General features: G+C 39.3%; 1 protein-coding gene and 1 pseudogene across 6 annotated transcripts in view; both read right to left on the bottom strand.

Moving 5' to 3' along the window:
* The window catches only part of SLC12A6 (solute carrier family 12 member 6), an 88,519-nt gene that overhangs the window by 3,801 nt on the left and 61,117 nt on the right, over positions 1-23,601 (bottom strand). For 5 of the 6 annotated variants that reach the window (XM_055316667.1, XM_055316668.1, XM_055316669.1 and 2 more), the window contains 20 exons: positions 22,383-22,529; positions 21,024-21,078; positions 19,710-19,840; positions 18,329-18,570; positions 15,751-15,965; positions 14,794-14,952; positions 14,521-14,619; positions 14,256-14,313; positions 10,691-10,865; positions 10,280-10,398; positions 8,976-9,074; positions 6,973-7,092; positions 6,072-6,176; positions 5,504-5,672; positions 3,437-3,632; positions 2,671-2,840; positions 1,850-1,981; positions 1,172-1,279; positions 773-957; positions 251-384 (listed from right to left, as the gene is read on the bottom strand). In XM_055316667.1, coding sequence (XP_055172642.1) covers positions 251-384; positions 773-957; positions 1,172-1,279; positions 1,850-1,981; positions 2,671-2,840; positions 3,437-3,632; positions 5,504-5,672; positions 6,072-6,176; positions 6,973-7,092; positions 8,976-9,074; positions 10,280-10,398; positions 10,691-10,865; positions 14,256-14,313; positions 14,521-14,619; positions 14,794-14,952; positions 15,751-15,965; positions 18,329-18,570; positions 19,710-19,840; positions 21,024-21,078; positions 22,383-22,529 — 2,818 coding nt within the window. The remainder of the gene's footprint in view (positions 1-250; positions 385-772; positions 958-1,171; positions 1,280-1,849; positions 1,982-2,670; positions 2,841-3,436; positions 3,633-5,503; positions 5,673-6,071; positions 6,177-6,972; positions 7,093-8,975; positions 9,075-10,279; positions 10,399-10,690; positions 10,866-14,255; positions 14,314-14,520; positions 14,620-14,793; positions 14,953-15,750; positions 15,966-18,328; positions 18,571-19,709; positions 19,841-21,023; positions 21,079-22,382; positions 22,530-23,601) is intronic. The other variant, XM_055316671.1, reaches the window with a different exon arrangement.
* On the bottom strand, positions 22,849-23,556 carry LOC129504150 (ATP synthase subunit d, mitochondrial-like; annotated as a pseudogene).

Below are 23,601 nucleotides of genomic sequence, written 5' to 3'. Positions count from 1 at the left end.
AGTTCTGTACTGTGAATGTTAGCAATCATGTTGCAGAGTTACCACCTCAAGAGTCTCTCTATGGACACCCAACTCCCCCAGAGGGGCTCAATCTCATTGCTGTGTAAGAATCCTTGCCTAAGGCTTTCAAAAGCCTTCCCTTCTCAAGAACGAATGTGGGCCCAGACAGTGATGTCAAGGCTACTCAGTGGTCACATCTCAGAACCACTAACGACTTCCCTACTGGTAGCTCCGCTCTTGGAAAGGATACAGTTTTCATCACCCTCAGGGTTTCGGGGAGGCCCTGGCATATTCAACAAAACCAGCTTTGCTTCATGGGACTTGTTAACTATGACCTCATTGAGTTTCACTGCTGTATGCATCCGCCTCACGTTGGATTGGTCCCTGGATGGGTAGAAGGGAGAAACAGAGGTGGTTAAGGCAAAGAGAAAGCTAGACACACAGTCAACTTTAAACACCATGAAATACAGAGCTTTTTTACTTTGGTTATGAATAATGTAATGAACAAATGTTTTCCTTATGCTAATATCCTGGATTTTCTCATTCTACATTTGCTTCTTTTATGCCATGAACACAGTATGGTGAGAAAGAAGGCTGGTTAGCTTATGTACAAGACTAACTGGTAGCTGACAGGCACAGGCAAGTAACAGAGAGGCTGGATCTGGGGTGATGTGAAGAACAGACTTCATCCTGTGTATCCAGGCAGAGTTACATATGTGCCACTGACTAGGATACCACGTTATGTGATAAGCTTGTGAGCTGCAAAACTTACGGACGCATGTTAAGCAGGTCCTGGAATCCTTCCATTGACTTAGCCTTTTGTCCCCGGGATGCCATGTACTTGTCTTTTGTCCAAGTCATGTGCACCTTCTCCTGATAGGTTTCTGTCTCTTCATCCTCATCAGAGCCAATGCTGGTCAATCGAAGCATTGAGTTCCGGTCTTTCACCAACTGTGCCTGAGGAGAGCCCAACACAGCTATGAGAGGTATAGATACCCAATTTCCTCTCATGCTTCAGCTTCAGTTATTTTCAAACAATAATGTGGTTATAGTAGAAGAACTGATAAAATGAGAAGGGAAGAATGTGCCATTCTAGGAAAACAATATAGTATCATTCCTTTCAGTGAAGACTTCACAGGGCCAAGATTTCATGAAAACAGGAGGCTCTCACCTCTCTGTCCCGCTCTGTTTTGGACAGTCGCATGTGCCGGAGCATCTGGGACCTTTGCTCCATCATCAGGGTGCGCTCGTAAGTATAAGCTGATATGTCACTGTCATGCTGCCATAGATAACACCAAGAATGGGCAATAAGCACAAAGAAGAACGAAGGACGAACCATACACTTCCATTTCCACTCATTAAATTAAGCCAGAGAAAGTATCACAATATCAAGCTAAGTTCACCCCCCACTTTGCTCAGTCACTGAGCTATAAGATATTATGGACTGTAGATTAAATCTAGAAGCCCCGAGAGTCTTTTCCAAAATCTACCAATTGGATATACGCTTCCTTGAAATGAAACACATATATATTTTTTAATACTGCCAGGTTATTAAAAAAGCTATGTTACTTTAACATGCACATATGAATTAAAACTTAATAAAATTATATTTAAGCAGACATGATTCTGAGAGAAATATAAAGGCTGTGTAACAAGAAAGCAAAAATAAAAATACACAACACATACACATATTCTACTTATCTACTCAATATATTAGGGTTTTGTTGGAAATAAGGGATTAATTCACATTTTCAGGTGAATATTTCCCCAATCCAGAACAAGTTCTAGGAAGACAGGGTAGGAAATGAAGTAAGGATTGTTTGTTTGATCTCAAACTCAGCTTTCTCACCATCTCCACCACCTCCACCTCAGCCTCAATGCGAAGGTGGTAGAGGAAGGTAGCCAGGTCCTTCTTCATCTGAATACTGTTATCTTCTAGCTGTGCTACTGTGAAGATCCGTATGCTGCATTTTCGCCACACCTGAGACAGCACCATACATATGTGGAAAGTTAGAGGCAAGAAGGCAAAACAAGACTTGTTCCTAAAACATAAGTCATCTTTTGCCTTGGAAATCTTGCTATAGTATCAGGATATTTGTTCTTAGCTTCTTACCTGCTGCTGTATTGTTGTACAAGAGCAAAGGCTTGACTAAGAAACACATTAAAAAGAGCTTTAAGAAGCTCTTAATTTCCTAACAAGAAGAAAATTGGCAAAAGATATATGATACATTAAGAGGGTGCTGTATTCAGAGAGCATGTTGATGGCCCCATGCAGACTCTAATAGTCACTATTTACCAAAGGATGAGTGTATGTATGTGTGTGTGTGTGTGTGTATATATATGATACACACCAGAACCTAGGTTTCCAGTATTTGAGAGGCTTTGGTCATTTTTGTTTTGTTTTGTTTTTTTAAATGGACGTGTTCACTTTGTTAATGTTTTTCTAAGAGCTCCTATGAAACTTTATTAATTTGTTGAATCTCACTTGGAGATAGGTAGGTAACCACTAGAAAGAAAACTCCTAAGATTGGAACTAGGATCATGGGGAACTTAGAAAAATCTCCAATTCTTCTATGCCCCAAACTGTAGAATCAAAGAGGAAGGGTCTGTCTAGTGAACCAGGACAAATATTAAAGGAGAAATACTTTTTTCAAAAGGTGTCTGAAATACCTTATGCTGTTTCAGTAGGAACGGTAATAACATGAGCATGCCCCCATCATGCACGATCCACCACACATCAATGTTGCCCTCAGAAAACTGCTCCACATTGCTGGGAAAGAAGGAGATGTTTTTAGCCACCAGCAGGGCCAGGTGGGCAGCAGTCGTCACTCGAACTGTGCCTGGGGAGAACAGAGATCGGGAGAGACAGGGAAGACTCCTTAGGCTTGCCTTGCTCCCCACCACATCAGGAAAGCAAGGTAACACCCCCCACCCCCTTTTAACATCTCTGTAAGAAGGTATTCTGTTTATACAGCGGGTTTATATGCCTTATCAGGTGGCAGCCATCATTAAGAAGAATCCGACTAACAGCAACAGCATTAGATTCAGAACCATGATTTACTAGGTATATTCTGACCACTGTATTCTGAGGGGATATGTGAATTCTGTAGATTGTGATGGAAGACAATCCTTCCAATTCTCATGAGAACGTCAATGTGGCAGATCACAGATGAAAAGACGGCAATTTTCAGAGATAACGCCTAGCATGACACTTGACAGAGATACCTTATGAACATCATACAAGGCTGGAGGGGGTGAGGAGAATAAGGATATTAATGTCAGCAGTTACTTAAGTGCCCTCATGACACTATGGTGCAGCAATGTCACGGGCTTCTACCTTAGGAGGCTACTGGGTAAAGTTAAGGTAACGGAAATTTAACGATTTAACAGTAGCCCTGATTTGGGCCCTCAGGATAAAATGCAGAGCATCTGGTACCAATGAAAGTCTTCCACGCTCGAGCATCTTCACTCTGGCGCCAGCCATTGGGCCACCCCATCACCACCGTGTTGTGCTTCATGCCTCCAAGGCCACAGGACTGGATGAGGTGGGAAATGCCCTCCCTCAGCTTGGCCGCCACCACCAGCTGGCAGAAGCCCTTCACCTTCTCTGCCTCCATGAGGTGCTTTATAGTCTGAAAAAGAGAACCTTAATGTGGAACTGCTTCACCCTGAAACTTTCAGCCTATTACCCCTCCTTATTATGTTCCCCGCCTTTTTCCAAACTCTGCATAAGACTGTATCCCCTAAAGAGTCCAAAAAGTTAAAATTAACCCAGTGCAATCTAATTATCCTTTGACATTTTTACTCTCAAGAGACCTGCTGGTTGACCACATGGGGCTCCCTCTGCCTTTCCTTCTTTGTAGCATACCAAACAAATCAAGAAAAGGGGTCTTCACAAAATGAATATTCAATCTTCCTTCTTAACTGACCAGGGCGAATGTGAGCATGGTCATTTTTTTTTTTTTTTAGATTTTATTTATTTATTCATTAGAGACACACACACAGAGAGAGGCAGAGACACAGGCAGAGGGAGAAGTAGGCTCCATGCAGGGAACCCAATGTGGGACTCGATCCCGGGACCCCAGGATCACGCCATGAGCTGAAGGCAGATGCTCAACCACTGAGCCACCCAGGCGTCCCTCTTCATTTCTTTTATTGCCATCTTTTTAAATATTTTAATGGTGACTACTGATGACCCTTGTCTTTGCTTTGCTATTATTTACTCAAGCCATTTTAGAGGTAACAGTTCATGTTACTCTTACTCCACTCTCTTGGTGGAAAGATGAAGGGAATGATGGTGTAGAAAGAGGATAGGATTTTCTATCCTAAAGGCACAGATTAAATCAGTATAATAAGCAAGGTCTCTTGATTTCCAATCCTGTGCTTTTTATTTGTTTTTACCATCATCTTTGTTTCTTTAGCATTTTTAGTTTTTAGGGCTTCAAAGTATTCTAAAATGAAACCTAGTAAAATTTTTGAATTGTAATTATACATTTCTCTAAGCAACAGGTTTGGTTTTATCATTTATAGTAAGAATGAGAATGAAAACAGGGATGCCTGTTGAGTGTCTGCCTTTGGTTCAGGGTGTGATCCTGGAGTCCCAGGATCGAGTCCCACATCAAAAAAAAAAAAAAAAAAGAAAAGAAAAGAAAAGAAAACTTTCTTTTTTAGGGAGAACTTATATTTGGCAAGTTAATCAGAAGGAAAGCGAAAGAATCTTGCTCATGTAGACACGAGTGTAGACACGGAGAAAGGAAAGCTCCTCGTTGTCACCAGATTGAGCAGAACCATCTCCATACTTCAAGAGACAGACTTATTTGCATGACTTTTCTGAGGCCTAAGTCAATGTTTAGAGTCTGGAAACAGTACTTAGCCTTGACAATCTTGAAAGTTTAGTAATGCTTTTTTTTTTTTTTTTTAAGATTTTATTTATTTATTCATGAGAGACACAGAGCAGGAGAGAGAGAGGCAGAGACACAGACAGAGGGAGAAGCAGGCTCCATGCAGGGAGCCAGACGTGGGACTTGATCCCGGGTCTCCAGGATCACAACCCGGGCTGAAGGCGGCGCTAAACCGCTGAGCCACCTGGGCTGCCCTAGTAATGTTTTTTAAATGGAAAAAACTAACTAACTTACTTCTGGCCCATCTTATTATTAGGGAGAATATGATTGTTCAAAAGTCTAAACTAGGGACGCCTGGGTGGCTCAGGGGTTGAGCGTCTGACTTTGGCTCAGGGCGTGACCCCGAAGTTCCAGGATGGAGTCCCACATCAGGCTCCCCACTTGTGGGAGTCTGCTTCTCCCTCTGCCTGTGTCTCTGCCTCTCTGTGTCTCTCATGAATAAATAAAATCTTAAAAAAAAAAAGCGTGAACTAATAAGCTCTACAAAGGTAACCTCCTAGATCACTAAGGAAAGGGATTAACTTAGAAACACAGCATCTTACAACTTAACATCACAAAGCCATATGCTAAATTCCACTAAGTCAATAAGCCTTGGCTCTTACCTGCTCAGCAGCTAACGCTTCCCCGTAGTTCTCCAGAAAGTTCCCCACGATGACAGAACCCACAATAGTGAGACCCTTTCCAGCTTTAAGCTGTGAGGCAAAGGTGAGGAGGCGAGGATGCTTGACGTGTAAATCTTCATCTAGTTTCAGCAACACAAGTAACTGAGGCCTGTAAAGATGTTGGCAGGAGGGTGGAAGAGAGAAAACACTTTGGGTTTAGGGAAGAGAATGTCAATTCTACCCTTTAATTCAGGAGACCTGTATAACACATGTAATTGGGCAGGAGGAAGAGATTAAAGGGAACGACAGGATGAGGGTGTATGTTTACTTGAATCCTCACAGTATTACCACAAATTGATCATTCTGCAAGGAACAATAAAAATGGTAGAAGTCTAGATCAAATATCCCATGAAGAAAGTATGAAGGATTTGGAATCATTCAAAACAGGTGCATTATACCAATTCCTCAAGCCGCTTGAATTCCTTATCCTGTAATCATTGAAACACACCATTCTGTGTGTTAACCATGTGCCAAGCACCACAACACTAAGCTCTCTTGATTTCTTTACCTCCAGTTTTTAGTGTGTGGAGGGCCTTCTTCGAGCCGAAGCAAAGCAAACCGGGCTGCACTGAGGGACAGTCCACGGATTCCATCCCCCCATTCTTTCTCTGCTCTGGGAGAAAAAAAAGAGAAAACAGCAGGGACAGATTTAAACCACAGCAGGTACAATTTCAAAACACAAAGTTTATTTTTTTTATTTCTCTAAAACTAACATATACACAAGGTAGAAAATTAAAGCTCAGGTTAATTGTTCATATAATGCTCTTTATTAACATCATAAACCCAGAGGAAGTAGACCCACACTGCCCTTCATCGATGGACTACACTGCACACTAAACAATTCAGATAAGGACTGGAAGCATCACTCATCTGGCCTATGTAACTATTTAAAGGCAGTAATGTAAAATAGCAATCTGGAGAAGGAAATTATACAGACTCAAAGTTTAATTTAAATTTTGAGAATAATGAGGAGAAAGCAAAACTCAATGTAATCTTCTGAATCAGTGCTATTTATTCCTAATTTTTGCAAGTTGTTACTGAAGTCTTAGTTGTTACAAAGTTATTCAGGATTAATTTCTTTTTCATTTCAGAGATAATACCTAGACTGAAGACAAAAGCAAGAATACTTATATTTGTGCTATACTTTAATACTCATCATCATTTTTTGACATGTTCTTTTAGTTATTTGTTTCACTGATCTGTTCACACTTTCTCAGTAGGTTCCCCCTGTTGATTCTGTATGCTTGTGTCTGTCAGATGGCTAAAGAATTGGAGATATAAAATTTAGTTATATTATCTATATATGAGGTTACCTGGATCCTTCATGCAATTTTCTCTGGGCCGACTCTACCCAAACTAGTCAGTTTTGATACCTTTAGCAGTAATCAAGGTCGAAGCCACAGACTCACCCTTGGTACTCAATGTACTTGTAGATCATACCAGCTATTACCATGGCTACAATGGCATAATACCAGGAAGAAATGAACATCAGGGCCAGACAGATACTCATTCCCATGAAAGAGAGGGCCCTAAAAATTAAAAACAAAAACACAAACAAGTGTTTTTCTAAGCAGCTAAGAAAGAAACCTGTGCTGGAGGTGCTTCTTAAATTGATGAGGGGTTGTTATTATTTTTTTAATTCCAATATAATACAGACTATAAATTATAATTTATATTGTAAAATGCAATAAAGATGAATTATTAGAAAAATTACTATTTGCCTGGATACTGTGACAATGGTCAGGTTGCTATAAGTTTTTAAATGCTTTTTCTCAATTTTTATAGTTGTCTTATCATGGCTGCAACAGTCGGTAGATCTGCACTGAGGCCCAAACCATCCTTTGTCCTGATGTTTCCCATTGCTGGGAAAACATAAATGAGTAGGATATAACGAAAAGTTATCTACAGTTGTGAATGAATTAATAACTACTTGGCAAAGTAGGGATGGGGCATGTAGTTAGAATTATTAACACGATCTTTTAAAAAAAGTATTTCATGTAAATACTGCTAAAAACCTTATGAATGTTCATTAGCATACACATGCAGAACCCACTGAAGAAAATCTGCCATTAGTTTCTCTACTTTACATAAAAGAAACCTGGCAGAGAGGCACCTGGTGGCTTAGTGGGGTAAGCATCTGACTCTTGATTTTGGCTCAGGTCATGATCTCAAGGTCCTGGAATCGAGCCCTGCTTTGGGCTCAGTGCTGAGTGTGGAGTCTGCTTAAGAGTCTCTCCCTCTCCCTTTGCCCCCTCCCCCTGGCTCATCTTCTCCCCCCTGTCTCCCTCTAAAAAAAAAAGAGAGAGAAACTTGGCAGAGAATGATGAAATGCTTGTTTTGATCAAATAGGTTAGGTAGACAATCATGCTTACTGAAGATCTTCTGTGTACAGAATGAACTTCTTAGCTCTATGATGAATTTCAAAGAGTGAACAGGAGAGTTGTTAATATGGAGAAAATTAGGATCTAATAAAAACATAGGAGAAGGAGAAAGGGAAAAGGTAATAAAAGCAAAATAGTAACACAACAAAGTTCACAGTGGATGTTTAATTAAGGTTAAAATTAGAGGATTAGAGGTGATAAAATCAGTGAGGATCCAAATTTTTGCCACTTTATAAAGGTCACACTACTGCTCATCACTGGAAAAAGAGAAGCCAGGAAAGGGTCAAGGAGAAAGTTAGCAAAGAGGAGTGTAGCAACAGGACATACTAAGGAACCTTTAGCTATGATAGAAAAGAAATGAGGAGATAGGATGGCAGCTAAAAGCTTGATGACCCCCTTAGGACTGGGGAGACTTGAAAGCAGCAGCAGCAACTGCAGCAAAGTTTCACTGAGAGCTTTACTACGTCCCTGGCACTGTGCTGAGCACTTCAGATCATCTCAAAGAAATCCCATGAGACAGGTAATACTATCAGTCCATTTTACAAATGAATAAAATTAGATTTTATGTGGTTATGTGCTTTGTTAAAAGTTACAAAGCTAGGAAATAGTAGAGCAGACACTGAGCTAAGGTCATCTGACTCCATAGCTCACACTCTTACCTGCTAAATGAAACTTAAGAAGACAGTTTGAGAATGAAAACTGATGAGGATAAAGACAGAAAATTGATGAAATTCAGTGCTTAGCTAAGAGAGAAATGGGAAAATAGATATGCAAAGGGTAGGTTGGTTTAACCTGGAAAAATGCAGCAGGCTGGAAATATTTATTTCATAGTTTTGATCTTTATTCTAAGTGGGTGTTATAAATTTTAAAGTGACCTATGAAAAAACACATAAGATGGTGGAAATTCAGGGAATCACTGGATGTTGAAATAGGCAGTATGGAATGGTTGGCCAAGAAAAACTGTGTTGACCACCCAGACTCTCCTCGTTTTCTAGTCAAAATGTGGGGAAGAAGAAAAAGGGCAGACTTACCAGTGGTAGTAGCGGAACCGAGGTCTCCAGTTGGGTGTTCGAAGTAATGTTTGCAGAGCACATGCCAAGTTCACAAAAAGGTAACACATGAGGAAAAACCTGGTGGAATCAAAGAAGTTAAGAGGCATAATTATCACTGTAAAATGACTCTCCCAAGGGCTATTTTAAATAGACCTTGTTGTATTTAAGCCTCTGGTGCAGCCCACCTAGCCTTTGATTCAGACTAGGATGCAGAGAAACTTAACTTCTCCCCACAACTTGCTCTTTCTCCTATGTTCTCTCTCAGTGAAAAACACAACTACTCTTTATCTAGTTGTTCTTGGGATAATCCCAGTTTCCTCTTTGTTACTCATCCTTGTTCCAAATTGTCCTATGGATTCTACCCATTCACAAATTTTTAAACTTTTCCCCTCCTTTCCATCTCTATTACTATATTACCTTACTTCAGGATCTCATTTTTTCCTTGCTGGATTAAATAAGCTTCCAGTTGGCATTCCAAGCTCAATTTTAGCCTCCTTCTCACTTACCTTTTATACCAGATTACTCTAAAACATAAATATGATCATTCCATTCTCAAAGGATCACTCACTACCACCAGGTAAAAGTTCTAGGTCTTTTGTGACCTGGTTCTACCCACATCTCTGCCTGGCTACCCCCGAACAGGCACCCTCCCATCAAAGCCAAACTACTTTCAATTTCAGATGTGCCGCATCGTTTCATTCCTCAATTCCTTTACCTACATTCCATGTCTGGGACATCTCACTCTTTTGTTGATTGGTAAATAATGTCCTCCTTCAAGATGCAAGTGTCCCTTTATCCAGAGAACCTTTCCTGAGTCTCACTCCACTTAGGTGCCTCCCCTTAGAGCTTTCACGATAGCATTCACCTTTACCACAGTTCTCATCACACTGCACAAGGACCACTAGTCTCTTTATCATCGGTTCCTTAGGGTTGTGTCATTCATCTTGTATTCCTAACATGCTGCCCAGTGCCAGGTAGATATTAAGTCATCACTATGTCACAGTTGAAGGATCAAAGCTAACAGCAGCGGTGAAAGCTATAACCAATTGATAATGAATCAGAAATGAAGGCAAAGAACTTCTGAAGCTATACAGGTAGGAAGAAACCATGAAATTATAAAAGTCAGCCTTACTTGAAACTTCTTTGGAATATGTATTATTTAGGTGAAGTTACACCTGTACTTGGCTTACTCTGTTATCACTACTATTATATGCCTGAGGGAAATTAACATGTAGTACATATCACAAAAGCAAGAAACAGTGAAGAGAAGAACTGGCTCTTACATAGAAAGAATTGGGGCCACAAGGTCCAGGGAAGCGATAAGAATCCCCAGCTCTGCAATGGCAGCAGTTAGAAGTAAAGCCCAGGTAGGTTCCCCATTGGCTTTGCTGTGACCAAAAACCTGTACAGAGAAGGGATATATCAGTCACAGGTGTGTGGGGAGTGTCTGAGTCAATGCTCCCTGCCCCCCTCGCTGCTACAGTTTCAGACACAGCACAGGATACAACTGTGCTATCTGTTAAATACCTCTACCCCGCTTACATATAAACTCTTCCCTCATAGGGAAGGTCTTGTACTAAAAACCCATCTGTCTTCACATTATATGATCTGGTAATTCCTAAGCCTATGAAGACCACACTGTTTCTCCTAAAATCTGAGAAAAAGGCAGTAAGATTTGGGAGAGGGTCACTCACCCTCAGGAAGGGTATGATGTTATCCTTTGCTATAGCCTGTAGCAGCCTTGGTGCACCCGTGAGGCTCTGAAGTCCAGCCCCACATGTGGAGAAGAAGGAGCCAATAACGATCACCCATGGTGATGGCCAAGATAAGGTACCCACCACCAGATTACCTTTCACAGCATCCCCAAACCTGGGAAAGGAATGAGAGTGGGGAAATTTAACTACAGATTAAGAAAACTAGAGAAACATTCACCTAATTTTTTCTAATTTTTAGAGAATTAAAATTAAGACAGACATGAATAGTAACATAAAGGTAAGCAGATTTGTTCAAAAGACACTGTTAATCTATATTAAGAAAAAATAACTTGTAGGACCAAGAGAATAAAGCCAAGCTTCAATTAAGGTTTTTGCCCTCAAAATATCATCGTGTTCTTTACAGAAAAATTGGGGAAAAAAATATATAAAAAGCAGGGAGGAAATCCATATAGTAACTGGCAGCATTTAGCATGCTTTGCACATTTTAGTCTATTTACTATGTTTTTTTAAAACCTAGATGAGATCACACTACCCCTATAATTCCAAATTCTTTTTAACTTAGAAGCATTTTTCTGTCATGAAAAATTCTTCATGAATAAAAAATTTAATGGCTTTAGTAACATTGCATCATCATTTATATAATCCATTCTTCTAGCGTCAATTTTGTACTGTGAAAAATACTGTGATTAACATCCTTTTTTTTTTTTTTTAATTCTATTTAAGAGAAAGTGTGTGTGAGTGAGGTGAGCGGGGAGCCTGACTCGGGGCTCCATCACAGGAGCCTGACATCATGACCTGAGCTGAAGGCAGACGTCTGAATGACCCACGCAGGAGCAGTGCTCCTGTGATCAGCATCCTTAACACACATATCTATATTCATGCTTCAGATTTTTTTCCTTATGGCATACTCCTAAGAGGCAATAGCTGCAATAAAAAGCATCAATATATATATATATATATATTTTTTTTTTTTTAAAGATTTACTTACTTGACAGAGAGAGAGAGAAAGAGAGAGAGAGAGAGAGAGAGAGCGTGCACAAGTGAGCGCACAAGCATGGGGAGCAGCAGGCAGGGGAGAGGCAGGGGGAGAAACAGGCTCCCAGCTGAGCAGGGAGCCTAAAGTGGGGCTCACTCCCAGGACCCTGGGATCACAACCTGAGCTGAAGGCAGACGTTTAACCAACTAAGCCACCTAGGTGCCCAAAAGGATCCATGTCTTAAAATATTTCAAAATCACTACCAAACTGCTTTCCATAAAGGTCATAATAAATTTTATTTTCACTGGAAGTATATGAAGGTTTAAGTCTTATAGCACATATATATTTCACACCAGCCTCGAGTATTAAAAACTTAAAAGTCAATGCTAATTTGATGGGTAAAACATGGCATCTCATTAATTATTTATGGTTTCAACCATTTTTATTATCACGCACAAAAACCCCAAGTATATTCCAATAAATTTTCACAAAACATCCACACAGCTACTCTCTAGTCAAGAAATAGAACACTTCCATCACCCAAAAGTCTTATATACCCACTTGCTATCCTTTTGTACTCCCATCTTTTTAATGCTATGTAGTTTTACCTGTTTCTAAACTTTTTTTTTTAAGATTGTATTTAAGACAGAGAAAGAGAGTGAGCAAGCCTGTGTGAGGTGGGAGAGGGGCAGAAGCAGGCTCCTTGCTCAGCAGGGAGCCTGATGTGGGGCTCCATCCCAGGACCTGAGCCCAAGGCAGCTGCTTAACTGACTGAGCCACCCAGGCACCCTCTGTTTTTAAACTTTAAATAAATGAAACACAGTATATGTGTTATGTGTTTGGTTTCTTTCACTCAACAATGTGAAATTCATCCTTTTTCTTTATATAGCTATGGTTCGTTTATTTTCATTGCTCTATGGCTTTTCAATGCATGAATACATAATTTATCCATTCCACTACTGATGAACATTTGGACTATATCCATATTTGACTATTAATAATAACACTGCTGTGAGAATTCTTGTGTATTATTCTTAATGCACACGTGCATGCATTTCTGTTGGATCTACCTAGCACTGGAACTGCTAGGTCATGAGGTACGTGAATGCTCAACTTTAGAAGATAATTACCAACAGTCTTCCAAAGGGCTACTGTAGCTTACACTGTGAATACTTTTTATATAAGGGTGTAATTTACCAAAGCTCTATACACCCATGTATTTTCAGCGACAATAGTATAGTCATAGTAAGCCATGCTACTTATTCTTTTTTTCAACAGTATGTATATATAGCATCTACTGGGGATTCCGTCCTAAAAAAACTCAATCTAGTCAGGGAGAGTGATACGAAAAGCTATAATGTAGTAACTGCAATACTGTACTGGCTGAACGAGGGGGGATGTGTGTGGTTATCTCTGCTGGGTGAGTGTAGGAAAGCTCACAGGACAGAAGACCCTTAGAGGGTCTTAGAGGCTCAGTGTGTCTGCTGGGTGGGAGTTACCCACTCTGAGCAAAGCAAACTGCACAAACAGATGCATGTCTGCCTATTTAACTTCTAGTTATGGCTGGAGCAGAGGGAGTTTATGAGGGAATGAATGATGGAAGAGGACATGAGAAAAAGGTACACAGGGCCAGACCAAAGTGATGGGTTTCAAGGGGCTTTGGCAGGCTGTGAAGCAGGAAGGTTTGTATGATCTAATTCTGTGTTGTAGAGAAATCACTCTGGTGGCAGCATGAAAGAAGGACTGGAAGGTGGTAAAACTGAAAGGGAGATAATTACAATAATCTTGGCCAAAGATCCCCAAGGCCTGTGCAAATGGATAGGTATAAAGAATAGTGGAAAGAGGAAAAAGGATGAATTTCACAGTGTTGAATGAAAGAAACCAAACACAAAACACATACACTTTCATCATTAAAATGAACGGTGGAAATTCCAGGACTTAGGGACCAACTAGATGAGGGAACTGGTGGAGAAAGTCTAGGATGGCACCCATGTTTCTGTTTTGAGAAAGGGTAAATGGTGAGGCTAGTAACTCCCCCAGATGGGGAAAATGGGAACAAATCTGGTAAGTTTAGGGGAAAGATTTTTCTAGGAATCTCTTAGAAAAACCTATTTTTTGCTCATAGGTGAAAGGAAAGGATAAATACCCAGCAGCCTTCATGAATAAAATGAAGAAAGTTCAAGATTTTATTTAGGATGCTAGATAGATACATACTTCCCTGTCTCATAGGGGAGATGCTAGAGACACTTGAAAGTTTTCGTTTTTTTAACCCGCTTTCACTTTACGTCTTAGTTTCCAAACAGCTCTTAATGTACGGAAGCCTTTGTTATGCAGACAGATTCACTACTTTACTGAATGCTATACTCATTGCATCTCACCTATTTAGAATAATACAACTGGCACTTATTATTCACTAAACATTTTGGGAACCATATACATATATTTCCTAATTGTTAGTCATGACATATACCTCAGTTGGGTTTTGCATTTGTGTCTTGGGGCAATGTGGAATGATCAGATACAACGGAAGGCACACACATAAATGTTACAAAGAAATCAACTACTTACTTGTCTCTAAGAACAACACCTTCAATACAGGCACCAAAAAGGACAACATTGCTTAAATCTACCATACTGAGAGTCAAGGAACTGGCCTCCAACCCTCTGAGATACAAAGCTATCAGTAAAATGAGTTGCTAAACTCTTTTCTGAATTTTAGAGATGAGGTGGGTAGATTTTCTGGTGAAAAGTGAGCTGGTAAAGCAGGTATTTTTACCACCAGGATAAAAATACTGATCACCCTCATTCCATAGATGTGCCATGAAAAGGATACAGACAAAGGAGGTGGTCAGGATAGCAAGTATAGTGCCAATGGGAATAGACTTCTGAGCATCCTTCAGATCTCCAGATCTATTTGAACCAGCCATGATACCTTTAGAGAAGGAAAAAAGAAGGTAACTTCTTAGTTCTGGACACTTTGATATTCATACTGATACCAAAGACTCGAAGCAAGTCTGAAAAGCCTGAGAATATAATTTTGTCTCCTAAGAAAAATCACTCCCTGGGTTTCATAATTTCTAAAATAGACAACAGCCCTTCTGCTTACCTGTGACAGAGGGAAAGAAGATCCCCACGAGAAGGGTAAAAGAGGTGGTGATGTCAACAAGGACATACTCGTGGTTTAAGTTGCCCAAGACATCAGAAGATCTGGCTGAGGACTTTTCAATTATTTCTCCCTTTGGTAGGTAATTACTCCAAAGATTCTCTGCAGTGGGAAGAAAAAAAGCATATAAGCAACAGAAGTTTGTAAAGAAGATAATTAGGTAATTTTCTATCTAAACAATATTCTAAATCATATTCCTCATTTATATACTTTTTAAAGGTATGTTTGTTCCTGCACGAGCACATACAAATCACACAATAAAGAACACATAAATAAAAACCAAATGCTCTTTCTCATCTGATTCAAATGTAATATGACAAAATGATTTGGTACATACAAATGCAGTTAAATTTATTAATGCAAATTAGTATAATTTAAGCAGATTAAAGATGAATGCCCTGCAAAGCCTATTTTTTAAAATTAGTAATTAATGCTATTTCTAACATGTTAGTGTAAACTTGCTTACATGCAAAGACATCTGTGGACCAAACATTTAAGACAGAAATCGCTTAAGCAAAGAGTTTCAGAAATTGGGCTGAGTGAGGAAAACACACATGTGGGTGTGGTGACACTGAAAGTGCCATTCTGGCTGTCACGGTGGGGAGAACACTGGCAGTTTTACAGGATAGTTTATCATTTTATCCTACTTCAAAAAGTTATTTGCTTAACTCTGCTTCAAAAGGAGGGAAATTTTAGCAGAAAGCACTGCAAGGGAGTCCTGAAAAAGTGTAAGTTCACTAACAGAAAAGCAAAAGATGCTGAATCAAGAGCTGTGTGGTGAGCTTAGGGAGGGAAGTGATACTGTGGCAGTGAGATGTCATGGATAATAGGAGAGTCTAAGGTTGAAAAGCCTGTTTTCCTGAGAAAATTAAAAACTTGTTCAAAAGCTTCCTAACTCACCTGTAATGACACCACTAGCCAATCCAGGAATGCCCTGGATTGAAGTGACATTATTGTGAACAAAATATTCGTCACAGGTAGCATTGAAAAACTGACTGGAGTTACAGAAGAAGCCCCATAATTTTGAAGGTACTGTCATGTTGTTAATTTCCTTGGTTTTGGAGCAAGTATCAATGTGTCTTGATGAAAGGGTGCGGTTACCCAGCATGCAGACCCTAAGTGAAAGCAAACAAAGAAAAATGAAGCAAGGAGAAGAAAACATTTTAAAAAGAAGATAGGTTAGAATTAGGTTAATAATGGAAAAACAAAACAAAACCACCTCATCTCTAAGAGGATGCAAAAGGAACTAATATTTATTGACTCATTCTGTAAATGGAGGCTTATTTACATTTTCTGCAGTTTAATCCTGATAGTCATCTCAGAAAATACGCATTAGTATTTCTATGTTGTGGGTGGAGGAACTGAGGTTTAGGGAGACTAAGCAGTCTGCCCGAGTCATACCAGAAGTAGGATGTAATGACAGAATTCAAACTGAAGAACTGTCTGAAGACACTGTGCTTACTCATCTTCCAAGTTTTCAAGGTTTATCAACCAATTGTTAGATCTAAAAGAATCCTAGAGTCCTCTTGTTCTTCTTTAAACCCCTATCCCCCCACTTTTTTTTGGCCTAAAAAAGCCTTATGTTCATAACAACCCCCTGGAAAATGTTACACTAAAGGTCAAATCTTCTGGCTACTGTTTTGAGAAAGACAGCTTGGCTAGAATTAAAAAGCACATCCCACTACAGTCTAAGAGAAAACTATTTTCGAACGTAAGTCTAGACCCAGCGGGAGTGAGGTTATTTAAGGACATTACAAATAATAACTGCTGATTTTATTTTTTTTCTTTAACCCAGAGCTATCAATATGAACAAAAGAATAATACACCCACAGTTAAAGTAACTCTCAAGAGGAACAAAGCAACTTTTTAAATCTGCAAAGATGACAGCATACAAAATGAACCATGTACCCACTACTCAGCTTCAACAACTCAACATTGCCCAGTCTTGTTCATGGATTCCTCTACGGAATTTGGTCTTGTTTCACTGGAATATTTTAAAGAAAATACTGCACATTATGACTTTTTACCCACCAAAAAAAGAAAAGCATCAAAGGAGATCTTGAGGCAAAATGGTATTTTTCAAGTTAAGATATCCAGAACACAGCCTTCAGTACTTTCTGCTAGTTTGCAGTCCCTAAATAAGCAGACTAAAAATTGATGATGGGGCAGCCCTGGTGGCTCAGTGGTTTAGTGCCGCCTTTGGCCCAGGGGCGGATCGAGTCCCAGACCCAGGATTGAGTCCCATGTCGGGGTCCCTGCATGGAGCCTGCTTCTCCCCCTGCCTGTGTCTCTGCCCCTCTCTTTGTGTCTCTCATGAATAAATAAATAAAATCTTTTAAAAATAATAAAATAAAAATAAAAATTGATGATGGAATCTATCACTGACATCATTTAGCACAGTAGAAATACTGAACCAGGAGTTAGGAAATCAAAGAGTTGATGTTCTTGTTCTGCCATTAACTAACTTTGGGGCAAGTCATTTAATCTTTATGGATCTGTTTTTTCATCTTGAAAAAACTATTTTTCTGAATTCAGGTTAAATCAACATAGAAATAATGAGTTTGATACCTAGAAAATCCAGATGACTTTTTAAAGACAATCTCTGTAACAAGGTTACAAACAACACTCAGTGCTGGCTAATCCCGATGCCCGTAGTCAATTAGAGAACAGGCGACCTGAGAGTAACCTAGTTGTACAAATCCATTACTATTTCAAAAAAAAAAAAATCACTTTGGGTCGCCTGGGTGGCTTGGCAGTTGAGCATCTGCCTTTGGCTCAGGGCAGGATCCTGGAGTTCCAGGATCAAGTCCCATGTCGGGCTCCCTGCATAGAGCCTGCTTCTCCCTCGGCTTGTGTCTCTGCCCCTCTCTCTGTGTCTCTCATGAATAAATAGGTAAAATCTTTTAAAAAACAAAAACAAAAAACCACTTCAATGTACCACACTACGTATGATATATAATCTAATGTCTACATAGAGGTATACATGCCAACAGTGTGACATTTATTTCTCTTTATGACTAGAAAGTATACTATGGTATTAACAACAGATTAAAAAGTTTAATTAATTACAAATATTTAGGTAGGAGTTCAGGTGTCTTTGACTCTCCTCATATTCTATTAATAACAGGAATCCAACATTTAAGTACTTTACAAGGCTTGCTGGTAATAACTATACTACCTGTAAAGCTCTTCATGAATAATAGTTCAAATAAGCACAATCATTCATTATAAGGAAGTTTTGAGAAAAACCTAGTATCTATACCCAAATGATGATTACAGCTGCCAGTTCTATGCTTGGGACATAAGAATGAGGATCAACACCCTCCCAGGAAGCTGGGAGGCTTCCTTCCTCAATGCTAACTGAGCTTATCCATGAGTGAAATCTCAGGGAGAGTGTGAAATTGTACCTGAAGTGATTGTATCACCAGATACTATTGATGACTACCCAATAATAATGGCCAGGCAGTGAGATACGTACGGGAAGTGTGGAGGTGCAAAAGAAGACTTGATGGCTCCAGCATAGATGGCCAAGATGGATACAATGACACAGGCCAGGAAAAGTGAGGCAAATTTGTTCACATAGCGTACACCGATGAACACCACCAATACCATGAGGACCAAGAAGGCTGTGCCATAGATGCGCATGTTATTTAGCATGGCTGCTGACTCCTTGAGTGCATCTTCACTACGAAAGATGGCAGCTCGGGGGACAATATATACCTGTTAAGCAAAAGAAGTAGAAAATGAGGTCACTTCAAAGTCATCAAGTAAAAGGGTTGTTGTGGTTTGCATCTGCTTTCCAAAGGAAAGCAAAGACAGAAAATGAGTGGAGACTTAACCTAATTTCTACAGAAATTGGATATCATTTCTTTTTTTTAAAGTCTATCTGCGGGATCCCTGGGTGGTGCATCGGTTTGGCGCCTGCCTTTGGCCCAGGGCGCGATCCTGGTGACCCGGGATCGAATCCCACATCCGGCTCCCGGTGCATGGAGCCTGCTTCTCCCTCTGCCTGTGTCTCTGCCTCTCTCTCTCTCTCTCTCTCTCTCTCTCTGTGTGTGACTATCATAAATAAATAAAAATTAAAAAAAAATAAAGTCTATATGCTATTCTGAATACCTACATTTCCAAATGGAAACAGCAAAAAAAGCATTAATAATTTATTCAAAGTGTCATATAAAATAATTACAATGATTATCTTGAGTCCTACACCTCATTATTCCTACTTACATAGGACTATTTTAAATTCAGTAAAAAAAAAAAAGACATTCTAGTGAGTAAAGAAATGAAAAGCATTTTATTTCATTGGGTTGAAGATATCAAAGATTTTTAAGAAAAACTTTTATTTTACTTTTTCCCTATTAGTACAAATCTTGCTTCAATACTAACTTCTTGGGGTTGCCTGCTTGGCTCAGTTAAGTGTCTACCTTCAGCTCAGATCATGATCTCAGGGTCCTGGGAGTGAGCCCTGCATTGGGTTCCATACTCAGTGGGAGCCTGCTTCTCCCTCTCCCTCTCCCCCTCCCCCTGCATGAGTTCACTCTCTGTCATAAAATAAAAAAAAATAATAATAATAAAATAAAATAATAAAATAATAAAATAAAATAAATAAAATAAAATAAGGCTAGCTTCTTGGATGAAGCGGTAGGGTGTTGGTGAATGGGTGTAAGGGAAGCAGAAGGCAGGTAAAGGATACTATCTTTCTGACTTATATTCACAATAGGATGTCAGTTAACAGGTTAACAGTCAACCACATGACTGATTCTGTAGTGGATCTCTCAGAAGTTTTGCTATCAAACAACAAAAGATATCCAAACCTCTATCTTCTCTACACCACTGACCACACTTAAGCTATTACTCACCAGAAAAATTTCAATGGCACCCAGGATATACATGGCTGCTGCAAATGTGGTACCGAGATAAAAGCAGAGGCCAACAGCCCCACCAAACTCTGGGCCCAGTGCCCGGGAAATCATAAAGTATGAGCCTCCAGCTAAAAGACAAAATAGAAAGTAAGCAGGAAAAAGAAAGTACATCAGAAAGAAGAATGTAAACAAGTCATAAATAAGAAGGATAAATGTTTCAAGCTTTTCAAAACTCTGAATGTGATAAAAAGTAGATTTGTTAACGGGAAGTGAAAGATAAAACCTTTACGGTGGAATATCTTACTAACTCAATAAAATATATTCTAACTAAAAGAAGCTAGGAATGTGATACAAATTAAGGATTCCAGTTTAGAACATGATAAGAGTTTTTCCTATTTGAATTAACGTATAGTTGACATAATAAAGGTTATATTAGTTCAAGTGTACAACATAGTGATTTGACGATTCTGTATACTACGCACAAGCACAGGAAGCGCAATTACCGTCTTCACCACACACAATTACAATATTACCGAATGTCTTCCCTACGCTGTACTTTTCATCCCTATGACTTATTTATTTTATGAATAGAGGTTTGTACCTCTTATTCCTTCTCACTTATTTTAACCATTCCCCAATTCCTCTCCTCTCTGGCAACCATCAGTTTGTTTTCGACATTTATGAGTCTGTTTTCCTGTTTGTTTATTTATTTATTTTTTTGGATTTCACGTATAAGTAAAATCATATAGTATCTTTCTCTGACATTTCACTTGAATAAAGTGGATCTCTAGGTCCACCTGTATCATCACAAACAGCAAGATTTTGTTCTCTTTTATGATTAAGTAATATTCTGATGAATGTGTGTGTGCGTGTGTTCCACATCTTCTGTATTTATTTATCTACTGATGGCACTTAGGGTTTCTTCTATAACTTGGTTATTGTAAATAATGCAGCAAAAAACAGAGGGGCTCATATAAGTTTTTGAACTACTGTTTTCATTTTCTTTAGGAAAATACTCAGCAGTGAAATTACTAGATTGTATAGATTTCTATCTTTAATTTTTTGAAGTACTTCCATACTGTTTTCCAAAGTGGCTGCACCGGTTCATATTACCATCAACGGTGAAGAGAGTTCTCCTAGTTTAGAACACAGATTTTTAAAGAAAGTATTTATTCTCAAGTTACATAGTGTGAACAGCAGACCAACAGATTAAATAGTATTCTATTCCTGGGAAGTTTGCACCTCTGACTTTATAGCATAAATACACAATAGTCACTGACAATCCCTGAAATCCAATCTTAGCCTACTGACCTGGCACCACTCCATTAGTGGCAATGGCACTCATGGAGATAGCAGTCAACAGTGTCTGTAAAGGAAGTGAAAGGAGAAGACTGTTACTGTATTCTGTACTATTTAAAGTGCCTCACAGCACTTTTTGAAAAATTAACTCTTCTTATTTTTATGGAGTTGGCCACCATACCTAAGAGTATGGAAATGAAATGATGGTGGTTCAACTCACTGTACTAGTCACATTACTGCGATCTTGAGTGTTCTGTTAAAATGCTTCTATAACATAATCAGTAGGTTAGGTGCTAGTAGGAACCACTGATCTCACCCTGGTCTCCTAGTTAGCTTGGAAAACAGACTGGAAACTAAGGACTAGCTACAATTAGAAGAACAATATTAAGGAAGGAGGGGAGTCACTGAAGACTTCTGAACAAATAAAAACTGTATTTTGACAACACTGCCTGGTAGTAGCAGAGTACAGAATGGACTGCAGACAGGGAGCAGGTGAAGGCAGAGTGACTTGTTACTAGGTTATTATAGTTCAGTGAAAAGTAAGGGCTATAGGGCAAGTATAGGAATATTAAGAAGGGTTGTATATAAAAGAGGTCAGAGGGAGACTTGATTGACCTTGGTAGCTGAATAGATGTGAGGTTATCAAGGAGCCAAACATGGCCCTGAAGTTTTAAGACTAAGAAACAGGTAGTACTGTTAATTTTAAGTTATTAATGATACAACTATGTTTGCTTACTCTGCTTTATAAAGCACTCAGCTGGGCATAATGCACAAGGAGGGTATAATAATGATAGTAATAAAAGAGGTCAGCAGTTGAATAAAAATAATTTTTTATTAACTTATAAAAAAATTATTAGATGTGGCTGGGATATGTGGATAAGAGTTTAAACTCCAATAAGATCAGAATGTTCTCAGTACAGTGGGGAGAAGACCTGGAAACTACATCTGAATTTCTAGGGAAGGGGTAACAGATCTGGCTTCAAAACAAAACAAATACCCCTCACCCCCCAAAAATAATCAGTTTTGTTCCTCAATACCATACTGGTGTAGTACATCATTTTCTAACTTTGGTGCTATCAAACTCAAATGATTTGTATTCTGAATTCTGTAAATCAAGGACTATATCTTCCACTTCCTTTAAAAGTCTTCCTTTTTAATATCTAGTACATATTATGCATATACATAAGAAGCGAAGAACAGACACTAAATAACTGAAAATCCTTCAGATGTTAATATCAAAATAATCTCTCCTGTTGAGATCATGAGTATTTCCCTACTACTCTTTGTTTTATTCTCAAACAGGTTTATTGCATATAATCTTGAGCTCTTGCAATGTTCCAGGTGACCTCTAGGAGACAAACAGGGACTTACACAGCAACAGCAGATAAGGACAATTGCAAAGGCCTGAAGAACTCCAGCCGTGCCCACAACCCACGTAAGGCGCAGAAACAAGATCACTCCAAAAATATTTTGTAGGCATGGGAGGTAGACACCCATGAAAGTACCCATTTGAGGGGTCTGAAAAGAAATATGTTGACAAAAGAAAAATTATATAGTCATCTAGAAGAGATGATTTTATCCCTTCACTTGTATATAAAAACTTGTTCCCTAATTACCATATTCTTTACAAAAGAGATAATTAGTATAACCAATATCTTAAAAGAGGCACATATAAAATCTCCATCTTATAAACATTGATCACCATACTTTTTAATGTTCATAGAGCTCTACATTTTCACTTTACGTAGGTCCCCATATGTTTTTTTTCCCCCATGTCATTATTTTTAATGTCCAACGTTTATAATATGAGGGCCAGGGCTTCCTCCCCAACTCAAGTTTATAAATTTTCAATTGGCTTGTGAGGCCAATAGGGATACTTCTTGTCTAATTTGGTTTCTGGGAAGATTTCATTCAGGTCAATCGTCATCTGATCAAATGGAATTATGTTCTTCATTTTCTCCAGCTTTTTCATATTCTTCAATCCTGGCCTTTGAGAGAGACAAAAACTCAGCACAGCTTTTCACATCTTCTTTTTCCTCAGCATCCACCTGGACAGTGTATTTATCCTCTAGCACAGGAACCTTCAGGGCATTAAATTTCTCAAATCATCTACCAAGCCAGCCTTTGCCACATTGGCCTTGTAATAAGCCCAGTCGACAGCAGGTGGTTTCTCACGAAGAGTAGCCAACCTGGAGGTAAGCATCTCATTCCAGGATTTCAGGGAGTTGGCAATGGCCTTCTGGTTTCGGGGTATGATCTCCCAAAAGCTACCCAGTCAGTGGTTTTTAGAGCAAGTTTTCGCCCAGCCATCTTGAGATCCTTCACCAACCCCAGTGGCCCACAGTCCACAGCGGTCCCCATATGTTTTTACATGGGCATTTCACCACAAACTTTTAGGTGTACCCGCAACAATTTAAAATGTTCTTGTTTGGGACGCCTGGGTGGCTCAGTGGTTGGGCATCTGCCTTGGCTCAGTGCATGATCCCGGGGTCCTGGGATCGAGTCCCACGTCGAGCTCCCTGCACAGGGCCTGCTTCTCCCTTTGCCTGTGTCTCTGCCTATGTGTTTTTCATGAATGAAAAAATAACTC

Source organism: Nyctereutes procyonoides, unplaced genomic scaffold (assembly GCF_905146905.1).
Source record: "Nyctereutes procyonoides isolate TBG_1078 unplaced genomic scaffold, NYPRO_anot_genome, whole genome shotgun sequence".
Classification (NCBI taxonomy): Eukaryota; Metazoa; Chordata; class Mammalia; order Carnivora; family Canidae; genus Nyctereutes; species Nyctereutes procyonoides.
The sequence above is the reverse complement of the archived record's forward strand: the minus strand, read 5'-3'. Positions and strand labels throughout refer to the sequence as shown.